Source organism: Sminthopsis crassicaudata, chromosome 1 (genome assembly GCF_048593235.1).
Source record: "Sminthopsis crassicaudata isolate SCR6 chromosome 1, ASM4859323v1, whole genome shotgun sequence".
In the NCBI taxonomy this organism is placed as follows: domain Eukaryota; kingdom Metazoa; phylum Chordata; class Mammalia; order Dasyuromorphia; family Dasyuridae; genus Sminthopsis; species Sminthopsis crassicaudata.
Window position 1 is genome coordinate 379,774,712 of NC_133617.1, and position 16,180 is coordinate 379,790,891.

At 34.2% G+C, this 16,180-nt stretch overlaps 1 protein-coding gene across 17 annotated transcripts in view; it reads right to left on the reverse strand.

Moving 5' to 3' along the window:
* The window catches only part of TCF4 (transcription factor 4), a 406,802-nt gene that overhangs the window by 456 nt on the left and 390,166 nt on the right, over positions 1–16,180 (reverse strand). For 12 of the 17 annotated variants that reach the window (XM_074279413.1, XM_074279409.1, XM_074279410.1 and 9 more), the window contains 5 exons: positions 10,890–11,025; positions 9,205–9,367; positions 2,211–2,440; positions 1,519–1,659; positions 1–1,297 (listed from right to left, as the gene is read on the reverse strand). The exon at positions 1–1,297 is cut by the window's left edge and continues 456 nt beyond it. In XM_074279413.1, coding sequence (XP_074135514.1) covers positions 1,523–1,659; positions 2,211–2,440; positions 9,205–9,367; positions 10,890–11,025 — 666 coding nt within the window. In that variant the 3' untranslated portion in view covers positions 1–1,297; positions 1,519–1,522. The remainder of the gene's footprint in view (positions 1,298–1,518; positions 1,660–2,210; positions 2,441–9,204; positions 9,368–10,889; positions 11,026–16,180) is intronic. The other 5 variants (XM_074279414.1, XM_074279411.1, XM_074279425.1 and 2 more) reach the window with 1 other exon arrangement.

Here is a 16,180-nt window from a genome sequence, read left to right on the forward strand (position 1 = left end):
TAAAAAAATTAATAAAAGAAAGAAAACCAATCATATCTATCACACTACTTGCAATTTTCTGATTTGATGTTTATTTTTTGTTTTTTTTTCTTCAAAAATCTGACCATGTATTCAGAAACGCCTCACTGCACACTACTTAGGCTACACATGTAGGTAACACTTTAATTGTTTAAAATCACAGCCACTTGATTATGTTATGTTTCTGATGATATAAACATTGGAAGGCACAGTGGTAACATTGTAGCATTCTAACCTTGTACCTCTGAAAATCCCAGAATAGGGTCACAAGAGCAACATTACGATTCCGACAAATTCATTTTGCCACGTCTTGATAATGCTGCTTGTAATATCTACACATGATGTGACTTTTAAGTCCTGTGTTCCCAAAAGACTGGAGAAACAACTTTCTACTTATTTATGAATGAGAAGCAACATCAGGGTCAGCATTTCATCCTGTACTCCCCCTCCAGAGACAGAGTTGGCACTACAGGTTACAATAACAAACCAGGGGAGAGGGGACAGAAATAAGACAAAAAAAATCCATATTTACAGTAAAATCTTTTTTTTTTAAAAAAGTTAATCAGTACTATTTTTTTTACAGGAGAAAAAAGTCTGAAACAAATGAACAAAAGCTTACCATATTCACTAAATTTTTAATATATATTTATATATATATTTATATATATATATTTGTCATAGGTCTATAAGATCCATCTGTTCCTCCTACCCTAAGGAATGGCTAATGTCATCACTTCATTTTCATTAGGACGTTTGCTGGTTTTGTAACTAGGGTAGCAAAGCTCCCCCCTTCAATATCCAGTAAGTATAAACACTAGCTGACTACAACACCAACAAAAACGTTCATGTAGTTTTCTTCAGAAGTACACTTTTTCATTATTGCAAGTTTACAATTTTTAAATTAAATATTTTTTCAGACTTACAAATTAATTATATTTTTTTTTTCCAAAAGAAGTTTAGGCACAAATGCATTGTTCCACAGTGTGGAGAAGATTGCCATTCAGTCTCTGGGCTGCGTGCCACAGCTCGCAACATTCTGCTTTAAACATTCTGAATGATATGTTAAAGAGAGTCGTCCCTCAAGTTGCACTTTTTTTGTTTTTTGTTTTTTGATAATCGGGAATGCTGAAATCTCTTGCGTCTGTGATTCATAACTACTCAGACTTGTCTTATATTACAAAAAAAGGGGATTAAGGAGAAGTGTTTATGTGGGTTTAAGATAATACAGCTGTTAAGGAAGTGGTCTCTTGTTTTAATGAAGAAATGTGGCAACTTGGACCTGTGAAAAAAGTAAAAAAAAAAAAAAAAAATTAATGAACATATTTTAGCATAAAAGCTATTCTTTTTTGAACTTCAGAACTTTACAATTTCTGAACTTTTTTAATTTTAGAATGTTTTCTCTTTCTCAATCAAAATCTGGGAGAGGTCTCAGTTAAAATTTATTTAAAAAAAAGTCTGATGTTAAGAATGATATCTATATGTGTTGAAAGTAAAACTTACCATTTCACATCTGTCCCATGTGATTTGATGCATCTCCCATTCCAGGGTGAGGTCCCGCCAACGAGAGTGGAGGAGGTTCTGAAGATACTTTTTCTTCTTCCCTTCTTTTCAGGCATGCTGCTTTAGGATTCAGATTCCTTTCTGTGTAATATTAAAGTAAAGAGCATTGTCAAATGGTTCAGTCTTGTGAACTCGCTATCTAGATCCAATTGTTTGGTGAACCCAAGTGCTACTTTTGGGGTTAAAGTTGTAATGTCATGAATCTTGGTGTTTTCACAGCAGTACAAAATTAATGGGTATTTTACAATAGCAGTTGGTAATTAAGGTATTTTGCATGTATGTTAAATATGTGTGCATTTAACTAGGAAGTAAGGGAGAAGATGATTAAGATTGAATTGAATACTAAATTTGTATATCAACTTTGTAATTCTTGAAGTGAGTGTAAGGCAGATCTTCTAGACTCTGAATTCTGATAATACACTTAGGGATAGTCTAAACACTTTAGTCAAAACAAAGAGTTGCCTTATAGATTTTCAATGTGACCTTAAATTAGAATAATCATACTGGACTATGAATTTCTTTGCTTGAAAGAATAAGAACCTTTCCTGAGATTTGTTATTGCTTGTAACACTATCAACTTCAAGGTTAAACTTGTCATCATACATGAGAGCAGAATGTGATGTACCACTGACCTCGCACTTGCTGCTCTAAGCTGAGAATGACGGCCACAGCCTGGTGGAGAATCAGGAGTTTTGTTTGGGGCTTGTCACTCTTCAGATGGAGCTGCACCATGCGGCCCAACTCCTTGAAAGCCTCATTAATGTCACGTACACGCAGGCGCTCACGGGCATTGTTGGCCATCCTCCTTTCTTTTTCACGTTCTGCTTTTTGCTCTGGTGTAAGGTCTTCATCATCATTATTGCTGTGAAATAAAAAAACAAGCAAACAAAAAAGACATAATATTTTCTAATGATGTGAGGGGAAAAGCTTTCTAAATATTTTCTTTATTCCTCCTCCTTCTGGCTTTCTTTTCCTTAAGATTTTTCACTGAGATCCATTTGAGGCCAGAATTTTACAAATGGCTTTGCTGTTGAAACTGCCTACGAAGGGGTGAGAAAGCTTTTTATGCTATTAAATCTCCAGCATGTATTTGACCTGAGAAAAGAGCTAATGATTCTACCAAAGATATAATCCTCAGATCAAACTGGAGACAGTGGCCAAGCCAGAATCAGAGCCACATATTGTTTGCATTGGGAGAATGAAAGTGTAGGATATCAGCCAAAGTGAAACAATGTACATTTCAACAACAAACATTACATTTCAAAAAGCAGCACCACAGCCTGTTTTCTCTTACCCTACAGGGAGCACGACCCCTTTAAGTAAAGTACATTTTAAAATAAGTTTTTCAAAAAGTTCTATTCTGGGTGGTATTTAGAACCAATGGAAAACAAATGATTTAAAAAGATCTCAATAGACTTAAACCAGCTAAGGCAAAATAGAGAGAGATAGGTTTAAGCTCCTGAATTTAGGTTTTTTTCTTTTTTCTTTTTTTTTTTTTTTTAAATTAAATAAGACAAAGGAGTTCTAAAACCTGGATGTTGTCCATACTTTGCTATTATCAACTATATGGTTTTAGGAAAAGATCTTCAAACTTTTCTGAGCCTTGTTTTCTACCTCTCAGGAGGTCAAATTATATGATTCACGGCTTTTCCTTGTTCTGGAAATCAATTATTTTAAAAATAGGTGAGAGAAGCAACTAGAGTACTGTTCCTAGTTCCAGGCACTTCCCTTTAAGGATAATGAGAAGCTAAACTTTATCCACAGAGTGAGCATGCTAGTGAGAAGTCTGGGAAATTTGTAAATGAAGAAGAGTTGAGTAAATTTATAGCTATTTAGTCCTAGGTGGTGGGGTGATGATAGGGATCTCCAAATATTTTCAGGCTTTTACCTAGAAGAGGAAATGGACTTGTTCTGTATTGTTCCAAAGGGCAAACCATAGACCAACACAAGAAAATGACAGGGAAGCAAATTTTGGCTTAACTGAGAACAGCACTTTATTCTCCAACTTTAAGCTTTTAAAAAATGAAATGAGCAGCCACAATAGATAGTGAGCTCCCTATAACAAATATCAAACAAAGGTTACTAAAGAGAAGTCAAGAATCCTATGGACTAGGTGATAATGTCTGAAAGTCTTCTATGCCTCTAACATTTTTGTGTTTTAAGTTCAAATTTTCACTGAGTAAAGAAAGATGCTTGCTTTGTTGCAATGTGAAATGACCAGCTGAATCTCTGTCTCTTTCTGTCCTCTTTTCTAGAGGAAAAAAAGTTAATTTCTGGCGTGGATAGAGCACTGGGTCCAGAATCATGAAGACAGTTCAAATTCGGACTCAGACACTTGTGACCCTGGGCAAATCTGTTTGCCTCAGTTCTTCATCTGTAAAATGATTAGAAGGAAATGGCAAATTGCTCCTTTGCTAAGGAAATCCCAAAAGGAACCCTGAAGAGTTCGATACAACTGAAATGACTTAACAACAACTTTTTTTGGCTAATCGTTGGAGTATGGAAAAATACTGGCTTGGAGTGGTTCCTCCTCATGGATCAATTTGTATAATGTGATGAATTGGGTTTTGGAATCACCTGCAATTTAAGATGCTTGGTGCATTAAAATGATTCCCTTGGTAGACATAGTATGGACAGACTAAGATGTGAGGCAAGGGACAAAGAAATATGAGGGGAGAAAAGAGTCATTAGTATTACACTGCAACAAGTACTTCCTGATGACCTGACTGGAAAAATGTGGCTCCTCCCAACTTTAAGCTCAGGAAGCCCAGTGAGGCATGGTGAGGCTTCCTTGATATGCTATTTTAGAAAAGAGTAGGATTAAAAAATAGCTGGGCTGGGTCAAAATGAATCTCTTTTTGCTTCCCCCCACCCAGTTGTTGTTTATTCACTTAAATAGATCATTTAATTTGCAGTTCTACTTTCTACTCCCAAGCCTGCAATGTCCTCTGAAAACAGTAAGCAGGATACTGTTATAATAAAGCACTTAGGTCCTTTAGAAATCAACACTACTTGAAATAATGAACAGAATGGAATAAGTGGAACAGAAACAGAAGCAAGTTTCCCTCAGGTAAAGTCAAAAAGGCAATCATTTGGGTAATCATTTTGTACATTAAACATTGTGCTATATATAACACAAAGAAGACTTGAAAATGAGAACTTGTTTTCCAAAGGTTCATGGGCTAATAAAGTAATTTTAATTCATTATTCACTTATAAATAAATGTATAAATAAATAAATTGGTTATGCAAATAGACTGCATAGATTTTTTTTTTTTCCCCCAACACTGTTGGCTTATAATACAGATTTGGAAGCATAACTAAATGTCACAAGAGTGACCTTTTCAAATGAGAAGGTTCTCAATAACAAATTAAAACAGTCTACTGAAACTTCAAAGGATCCATTAATATGTATATGTAATAGCTACTAGTTAAATTAATAAGAATTGATCTGATCATTGAACAGCAACATAGAGGTGTTAGTCACATAGAAGCATCTCTTTTGGGTTTCTTACCAACAAAGAATGAAATGAAAATACTCAAATTGTCACTGTACTTTTTTCTCTCATCTTTCCTATCCATAAAAAAGAGGAAGATAGCATGGAAGCAGTGGCATTTTGCAAAATGAGTGGGAAATTGATAAATGCTTTTTATTTTAGCAGTAACCTACAAAATACTCCTAAAATGCTTGCTAAGATCAGGATAAGTGAATCTTAATTCTTTGTCCCAAACAGAACACCTTCTGCCAAATCTCCCTATTCCAAAGTGAAGTGGAGAGTTGGCAATTATGTGGGGGATTAGACAGCCAATTTGGATAACTGAAGACATAAGGGGATCATTTATTGAGTGCTTAGGGTGTGCTGCAAGTGAATATTTTGGTCTAAAATATCTGGAATGTATACAACCTTAATTTACCACATAATTGCCAACCCTCACTTTAGTACTTGGGCAGGTGGCCTTGGCAGCTATTTAAATAGCATTATGGACATTCATGCTAAAATATGACTAGAATATCAGAATCTTTGTACAGTGTACACAGAATTGTATCAAATATGGAAGCAAGTGAAGAATAGGAGGAAGTAACATTTTTTTCCTGTTATATTTTTGTAGTAACATTATTAAACATTTGCTATTAAGGCATTCTAAGTACTTTTCAATAGTAAATCTTAACTAAAAAATTTATCAAGACCACCAGATTTAGAAGAAAAACCTATCATCTTTTATTTAATATCTTCAGAATATATCTAACACTGCTAACACTGTTATTTTTTTTCTATTTTGGAATTTTAATTTCTAAGATTTGTAGCTTGTTTGCCGAGCATGTCAAATCTTAGAAGATTGATGGATCTTAAGAGCAGCTTTTTAAATATGAACTACAGGCTCATTAGTTCAGAATGCAAGGATGCTAGTTAGTAGTTGTTACTAATCCTAAATTCTCTACAGCACAGAAAGCATTCCCAACATCCAGTTAAATAACAATTAGTGGAATTTAGTTCAATTTAAATGAGCCATGTTGAACTATTAGTGCATAAGGTGGGAGCTAAAAAACTCCAGATGATATTCAAATATTTGCTAAATAATACATAGTTTAATATAGACAGGTTCCATTATTTTCCCTTTTGCACTTTTGTATTCCATTTCTGTTTTTTTAAGAGAATCTACTATTATTGAGAGTGTTTATATTTTGTTCTAAATTCTTTAGTGTCTTGTTAGACTTGCTGGTTTCTTTAACAGCTTGTATTTCTCTGCTGTATCTTTGATATTTTCACTTAATTTGATGTTGCTTTTGAACCCTCATAGAAGTTCTTAGAGTTGTTTTATTGATGTTTTTGTAAGGTTTGAGGAATTCCTTGTGCACCTTTCTCAGGGAATTTGGCCTCAGTTTTCTTTTCCTTGACATTTCTTTTCCTTAATCAGCTCTCCTTTATTTTTTTCTCTGTATGTTGATTTTTCTCTGGTTTCCTTGATGAAATTATGCTTCCAACCCCCAATCCTTCCTCTCCTTAAGGCCTAGTATTATTGTTCACTTTCCCCAGCACTTGCTACTCAAACAATAGGATTGGACGTCTTCTTTGTGTCCCTCAGATGATAGGGGCTAGAGCTGTAGGAAAATTCCTACAATATGGCTTAATCTCCCTGATTCTCTAATCTGTTATTTTCTCCTCCCCTAAATTTAACCTACTTTGTAGATATTTCTAAATGTAAAATTTCTTCCCCCAGCTAGATTTTAAGTTCCTTGAGGACCAGAGCTCCTTTAACTTTTGATTTTGTATATTTCTAGTACCTAGTAAGCAATTTCAAATGTTGACTGCTTGACAAACTTTTCTTAACCTTTGCTCATCATAGAATTAACTTTCTGTAGTCCTTCTAGGGGAGGACTTTTGAGACTGGTAGTACGAGAGCTAAGAGATGATCCCCTCATGTCACTGATGAGAGGAATGTTCCAAGAAGCATTTGAAATGAGCCTCTCCTCCTTTCTGTATATTTCTTCCTGTGCTATATTTTATATACTTACAACAAATGCTAACCTTATGGTATCCCCTATTTTCTTGTTTCCTACATTCACATTCCTCTTTTCCTTCTTTAGTTTTGGCCTTATCTGAGTTGTTCCCTTATCTCTTATGGTTTAGACCTTAATTGTGATAGTTGGTGTTTAAAATCCAACAGAGCTATTATAGGCCGGCACCTGGAAGGTAAAAGGCAGAAGGGAGACCTGGAAGCATTAGCATTTGAGCTTCCTGCTTATATTACTTTGGGGGCTAGGAGCTGGTACTAGGATTATCTTTCACGGCACCATTTTTGCAAAAATTCCCAAGTTAATGTACATACAAGCATAAATTGGGTTATTTAGCCCATAACATTTTTACAAATCTTTTAGACTGTGGCAACTGCAACAAAATTGAAAAACAGGTGGAAATGCTAATCCTGTGTCACTGTGGTAGTGAATCAACACACTGGCACAAGTGTTTCAGGATCAGCATGTCTCCCATGCTGTGTGTATGTGTGTGTACATTGTGAGTGTTGTGATCATTCCCTTTTTAGCCATGGGAACAGGCATATATTCCTTTGATGGGGACTAGCTTGATAAGCTTTAGTATGACAACAGCAGCTACTGTTTAATATGCTTTGTCTCTGCTAGGTACTGACAATACCAGAAACTTAGTGATTGTGCAGAGAAGTTGTATAGAAGGTACATTGTCTGTATCAGCTTTTTCATTCAAATAAATAGAACATTTACACATTTGAATACTTCAACTATATTATTTTCAAAGTTAAAGTCACTATTGCATCTTTATTGAATGTGCTATGGTGGTACTAAAAGAGCTCTCCTGACCCAGGAAGTCTGGCATGTAATCTGAAAAAGTTTTATTTTACTGGTAATGGATTTGCATGAATGAATCCTTCAGAGATTTCTAAATTGGCTGCCTTCTTGTGAAGTGTCTGACTGGAATTCAGGAAACAGATTATATTCTTAGAAGACAACAATGGAAAATCCATGACCAATGAAGATAAAATGTTGACCTTGTTGGTGTTCTAATGAAATGAGCTAACTAGTATCAGACTTAACCTAAGCTATTCTCTTTAGGTGCCTTAATTTCATTGTGGCCAGAGACCATAAACTTCACAGGTACACTGAATTCATGGCTGAATTTACTTTTTGTCTAATGAAATCTTTAGATAAAGATACCAGTCTGTTCTTGTTTGTTAAAAGATACTTGGTCATAATCATGGCTTCTTCAAAAGTAAATAAAGAGAGGCTGTATGGCTCAGCTGAAGTACCAGTAGATCCGCAAGCTACACCTGAATGCAGAGCAACGTCAGGTCCAGGCTATGATGTTTACTATCATAAACAAGTCACTTAACCTCACTTTACAGGATTGTTGTGGGGAAATGCTTTGTAAACCTGGAAGTACTCTATAAATGTGATATTAATTAGGCTTCCCTGTGGAAATGAAACATGTTAAAGGGAACTCAAAGATCAAGCAAGAGAGTAGCACACTCTCAGATGGAAGTAAAATTTTAAGAAAAATCAAGATATAAATATATTGGGCATTAAAAATAAACTTGATGATATCAATTAGGATATAAATACTATATATCATACTTCTATCTATATAAACACTGCAAAAGAAGAATGTTAACAATTTAGATATCATTCTAACCATGACTCAATTTGTCATCATAAAAATACAATTGTCAGTGCTATTAAAAATTGGGATAAAGTAAGTATTCAGATGTATTTTAAGGGTAAGAGAAAAGAGTACAGTGTACTATTATTTTATATTATTTTGCAGTTTTTGATCTATAAAAGAAATTTTAAAAAATAACATTTTGCATCAAATTTTAAAATGAGCATTAAAAGTAGGTTGTTTTATTTTTGAATATATCAGTAATTATTTTTTACGGCTATAATTTTCTTGGTGCCCAAATTGATGATTATAAGAGTATTTTAGGCATTACTAGAGTACCGGTATCTGAAATGATACTATCAGTACTTCTAGAATAGGCCTTTTTAGCTGTGGATTTACCTGCTAGGAAAAAACTGAATAGTTTCTTCCTTGTTCTGTTCACTTCATCAAAGTCCAATAAAGGAATTAAATGAAGCGACAGTATTATATACTGTTACCTAGATCTTGACCTAGTAATTGATTTGATATCCTTCTTGTCGTCATCTAATTTCTTGTCCTCAGAAGATTTTGTGTCTTGCAGGTTTTCGTCTCCTTCGTCATCGGATTTGATCTCAGAGCTACCTGAGGATACACTCTGCCCCTGCAATCCAGCTGGCATGCCTAGAAGGGGAAAAAAAAGAAAGGCTTCTAATATTGCCAATGTTTAAACCAAAAACTCAATGCATGGACGTGTGTGATATATGTTGTGGGGGTGCCAAATATACAAACGAGTACTCCTGAACTCTGATCCTCGTACTCATACTGTCACTCTTTTATGCTCTCTGGGGAAGTTTCAAAAATGCACCTGCTGAAACCAGTTTTCATTGCATGGGCTCTGAGGTTAAATTCTATTTTGCAATCTTTTGGAGTAGATGGTAATTTCACTGTCTACAAAACATCAACTTAATTGCAATGAAAATCATAATCATGAAAATCACACACCTCAATGTTCTGATTAAGAACCCAAGTAAATATCAGCTATTATATTGAGTTTTTTCCATGTGCATGATTTAATAGAAAAAATCCTTAAAATATTATTCCCATGGAATAAAATAAATACATTCAGTCAGTAGGAAATCAAAAGGTACCATAATGATATTACTGAAGTACATTTCCTTCTCATTCAAAGAATAATTAGTGATTAAAAGAGATATGTATGTTAGGCAGTTAAACATTTTCATTTTAATCACAGATGGTCATGGTTAAAATTGTAATTTAACTACTGGATCCAAGTAACTTCTACCATCAAAAATAAATGATGCTAGGGTCAAATTGTAAATATTTGTATGAGCCCAGAAAGTTGAGCCGTTAACATCCTCAATTTGTTCAGTTCTGATAAACACTTCAGAAGGAAAGCTGAGATATGACATGACTCACCTTTTTGGGTTATGACAAAATTTTAAAATTTGGTTCTAGCAATTATTATTGAAGGTAGAAGCTATTTTGATTTAAAAGTTTGTTTCCATTTGAAATTTAATCATTTGGGGTTACTTAAGAAGCACAGAAATAAGCTACATCTTCTCAAAAAAAATTTCCAGCCCTGAAATAAGTTGTAGACAATAAATGGTCATGGGTATCTGTCTATAGGTAACAAAAACTCTTGTCTATCAGAGGAGGTACATAATCATGCTAGATTTTTCCTGACCAGAGAAGTAATATAATTTCTGATAATTTCTGCTTTATACTGCCAATTTTTTTTCTTCCTAAATTTCCTTCAATTAAAAAAAATCCTTCTTCCCTATCTTTTTGGAAAGTTCACTGTCATATTACATCTAATCATGTTAGATGATTTGAATGGTAATTTTATTGACTGAGTGAAAAATGTGTAAATAACTAAAATAAACTTTATCATCATCACTCTGATGTTTCAACTCCACTCAAATGAAACCAGATCTCCAAAGGACTTTTGAAGGGGAAAAAAAAACCAGTTTTTGCAGAAACAGAACCTATGAAAAACAAGTTCTAAATGGTTGCTTTCTCATTTTACTTTATCATGCTGAACTTGATCTTTGGTTCTGTGCCAGTTTTTAATCTAAAAATGAATACTAAAGTATGCAAATGTCAGTATCTAACCTAACATGGGAACAAGTAAAGCATATAGATCAAAACAGATGGATCAAGAGCACTTATGTCGTGGACTCACCTCTGTATGGATCTTGGGGAGGGTTCAAGTCAGGGGAAGTAGCCGACTGAACTGGGAGTTGTGGGACTGGAACCTGGTTTGGCACAAGAGAATGGCTGCCTCTGAGAGCCACACCATCTTCGCGATGGGCACCGACCTAAAAAAGCAAGAAATGACAGAATTTAGGAGAATGGAGATTAAGGTGAAGCAACTAGTTCCTGAGACAGCCAAACATCACTTGGAAGGAGACACCAGCATTTAACACTGCTCTCAATTGTTTTTCACTAGAGGGCACCAGAGTCCCACACATCTACCTATACTGTCGTGCAAAAAACACTTAACACTCAGTAAGATGCTGTGCCGCACATTTAGTGACAAATATGGCAGGGTAGCTCAGGCAGGTAAAACGTCAAATTGTCTCCCAGGGTGCTGCAGTGGAGCGCACTGATTCGTACCCATCTGTCTTCTATCATGTCCGCCAACAGATCTGACAATTATCTTAATGCCCATATGCTTAATTGTGGGCTTCTCAATTCCCCCATTGCTATCGGAAATCCTGTAGGAATTTCAATTTGGCATTCGACTTTCATTTCAGGGGATAAGATTCTCAGGCCTGCCATTTTTTTTTTCCATAATGCCAGCTAAGCCTCTGACAGCGGAAGCTACAGCAGTATGCGGCACAGCCCCTGTTCAGTACAAATATAATAAAATGTCACCTGGCTTTCCAAAACTGGCAGCCCATTCCAAATTAATGTTTACTGTATTTCATCAGCTGCCGAGTTCCAAATCCAAAGGGGGACCATTTCTGCCAACACCACCACACCGGAAAATGTACCAATAAAGGTTTTATTAAACACACCAGTCATGCCATCATTGCCAGGCAAGCACACTGGAGATCCTTTCATTATTTTTACCATTCTCGGCTCAGAAAAGCATCATATGATAGATAAGCTAATGTTTCTTATGGTTCCAGCAAAGAATGCACAAAGAAGAAAATGGGCAGTAAACTTGAAAAGACATCTTCAAGATGTTTATTAGGTATGGACACATTTTTGAGTTCAGGTACCCTTGGCATGTGATAACTGTAGGAGAAATTGTTGAGTAGTACTAAGTGCCTAAATACAACCCAAGAAGACATGATAAACCTCGAGGAACATAAATATAACACATCTTTGACTTGAAAGCTAGACCTTCTACTGTGGAAAAAAAAAAAATGTTACAAAATCTATTGCTTAACTGATACACAAAGGCATATTCAGGAGTGGAATAATGAGCCTAAAGAAATATAAATAAAATTCATATTTCTAAAGTTATTTTTCATGAATTGATATTGCAGAAGATAAGACAACCTGTCTAATAAAGATACAAGGTATTAAAGTAAACTTGTTATCAATAATTTGAGATCGAGAAAATAAATAAATATTTTTCCCAAAGGGAAAAATGACCACCAGATCGGATCAAGAAAATCACAAAAAACTAAACAACAAATATTTTTTAACTATTTGGTATAGCGAACAAGGGAATTCTTTCCCCCACAAAGCATTATTCTTATTAATTTTAAAATGAATTAGTTAAGAAGTTTTGGGAGAATTATATAGTTCATTCAAACCAAACTAAATATATTTTGGTTCCTTGAGTAACTAAGGTTTTTTTCTGGTGACCTGATTCAGTAAATACAGAATAGATAAAAAGAAAACAATTTTAAGCATTCTCATGTGTAAACTGCTATCCTTAAAAATAAAATGCATTTTAAACAGCACTTTACAAAGTGTTTTCCTCACTATAGTGCTGTGAGGTAAACAGTAACAAGTAATATTCATTCCATTTTATAGACAAAGAAGTAGAAAAACTAATTGATTTGCCAAGCATTATATAAATCAGAAACACTGGTGTCAGAAATTAAACCTATGTCTTTGTCTCTAGGGCTTCTGATTTCTGCAGTTGGACTAAAAAATAAATAAATTCTTCAGCAGAAGATAAGGAAGAAGTGGCATGGCAACAATTCTTTCAAAAAAGATTCTAAGATTTTAGAGGATCCTAAACTCTATATGTACGCTTTGATATCAAAATTCTAGGGTATATCAAGGAAAAATATCTAAAAAAAAGGAGCTAAGATTTCTGCTATTCTCTGTTCTAGTCAGAACATGCTTGGAATACTGTGTTCAGTCTCTAATCTGTTTCAAGGTAGAATGGATGCTTTTAAGAAATGGTTCATTCATTTTCATTTAAAGTCTTCATAGTATAGTTGGAAATATCCTTTTGAAGATCTTGTAGAGGGGATTCTTAACATAGTATTTTCATAATCTGTAGGTAAAAATGACTAGTTTGTTATTTATCAAATTTCAATAACTTGTTTTAAGTTGTTCTGGAATTGAAAGACAACTAAGAAACAGTTGGGAAAACCTTAATGTCTTTTTTTTTTTTTATGTCTTTGGACTAATAACAGTAAAAATGCTGTTAAGGGTATTTCGTTTTGATAAATGTTAAGGAAATGAAACAAACTGAATTTCTTCTGAAAACATATTCAATAAGACTTACTTATAAGGTCTCACATTCAAGTGAACATTTCATATCATTATTGATTTGTTTGCATTTTTTCCTAGCACTAATTTAGGCAAAATATAACTAGATCAATACAGTGATGAGTACAATTATTGCTGGAATTTATATTAGCAATGCTACCTTAGAAAACATATTCTTTGCAATATTTAAGTTACCTTCTGATAAATGAGATAAATCTCATTTATTCTACATAGATACACATTATTTACATTTTTATGGATGAAGAAATTTAAGGTTTACTTATTTTGCAACTTGACTAAGATCAAATAGCTACTACATGGCAGGTGGAGTGGATATAATAACCATTTGATTTCTAGGATTTCACATGTACTCTCTGTCTTAGAATTTCACTTATGTTGGTGTTCTTTCCCTTTACATCCAGAATTTTTTTGGGTAGTTTTGAATTCCTAGTCATTCCCAAAATGTCATGCCATATTGTTGCAATAAAACTTGGTAGAAAGTATTCAACTTGAGGAAATTGCAAAGTAGATGATGTTTGTATTTCTCTACCTCCTACTGTGGTTTCTCTGATCTGAATGTCTTCTGCAAGAATGTTTTTTTATGCTGGTTCTAGAAAGGTCTCTACTTTGGAGCCCAACTCTCTAGTACCCAGCAACCTCTAGCCCTTTCCCTTACTTCCTTACACTTTTTACCACCCACTAATGTTCTACCTCTTCCAAGGAACATTTGCATTTTGACATCCATTTTCAGAATTTAATGCCATAACACAAAGAATGACTCCTACTGTGGGAATTTCAGACACTAGCAGGCTGCTACCAGAAAGTCTTTCATTGCCCCTTTAATCACATATATTCCATTGAGCCTATATACAGTATTTACTCCATAGCTGAGTGTAGCCATAATCTCTAGTTTCTGTTACTAGAGTGACTGAGGCTGCTAGATCATTTGAGTTTGGGGGTTCTGAAATAAAATAGGGCCAATAACAACTGGATGTACCTTTACATCCAACATCAATATGGCAAGTTCCTAGAAGTATGAGGTGTGGGAGTGGGAGATGGGGATTTCTAAAGAGGGAAGAACTACCTCAGTCAGAAATAGAGCAGCTCAAAACTTCCTTGTCAATCAGCAGTGGGGTCCATGAGTAGCTGCTATACTTGGAGCTTGGAGTCTAATTAGGGAGACTCATTCTCAAGAAGAAAAAAAAAAGGAAGCCATTCATCTAGAGTCTAATGTCACCATTGACTTTTGTCACAACTCTTAAATATATAAAACATAATTTAAAAAAAAGGAAAGGCACTGGAATACTAAAATATTACAATTGGAAGGGATCTTGGGGGGGGTGCCATAAAATTCAATCTCCCTGTAATATCCTTTTTATTTTTTGGACACAGGAGATATAAGATCCTGTTTTCCTCACAATGTTGCCTAGTCTATTTAAGAATATAACTCTAACTTCAGTATGCATATTCTTCCTTTCACTGAAATCTGCTTCCATGTAACTTCTAACCATGGATCTTGTATTTAGTAGTGACAAAGAATTAGTCTAATCCCTTTTATACATGACAGTCATTCAAATATTTGAAGACAGCTATCATGTTCTCTGTAATCTTCACTTTTTCAGGCTAAATGTTTCAGGGTTCTTCAATAGTTTGATATGACACAAAGAAATGCATTACTGTGTTTCTATTCTTTTTCTATAGAAGAGTGACAAATACTCAGATTTCTTGGTGAACTGTCTTACCACTTCCCTGATGTGCTTTTGAAAGAAAATCTATCAATAGTTTTTAACTTAACCTGATATAAATTATAGATATGAGGTTTTTATAGTTATATTCAATTGTAGATTTTTAAGTCTCTCAATTACTATTTATATAATCAATGTCATACATACAATTTTAACTTGTTAGGCATTTTTAGTGTATCTAATTTCTTAAAGGTCACACAGGCCTATTAAAATCCTAAGATATTGGATCATAGATTAGATGAAAAAGACTCCCAATTCCTTTACTATAGAGGCATTCTTTCAACTCTTTTTGGAATGCATCAAAGTTAATGCTTCATTTTTCTCTTAAATATTTATCAACTGAAATATTAAATAATTTCATTTTCTCGATCACTTTAGAATTCACAAGAGGGTAAACTTATTTACTATTTTTATGATTTCTAGCTTTCTTGCTATTATTTACAGTTCAATTGTGTCTGACTTCATGACCTCATTGAATCGTTTTGTTTTTTTTTTTTCGTCAAGAATACTAGAGTGATTTGGCATTTTCTTCTCCAGATGAGGAAACTGAGGCAAACAGGAGTAAGTGACTTGCCCAAGATTGCACAGCTGCTAAGTGTCTGAAGCCAGATTTGAACTCAAAAAGTTGTCTTCCTAGCTTCAATTGTGGCACTCTATCACTGCACAATATCGCTGCCCTCTAATGCTTTTAATGTGATAATATTTGTATACGCTAAGCATTTAACAAAATGTTAAACTATTTTAGTCAAGAATCAAGAATCATTTTATTTTTTAAAAATCATATATGATTCTTTCCTAAATATTTATTTAACTCTATGCTTTTTCTGTGTGCAATAACTAACAATTTGAGTCTCTCTGTAGTAAGAGATAAGCATAGCATAAGGTATTGAAATAATCACAGGATCTAATTATTTTTGGTTTCTGCTTTTTTTCCTTGCATTTTCTGCTATCTATCAATTAACACTATAATAGATAATTTTCTGTTTTGATACAAAGGATTCTTCTTTACTGGAAGTCTTCAAGTAAGAGCAGGAAACCAGTTGCA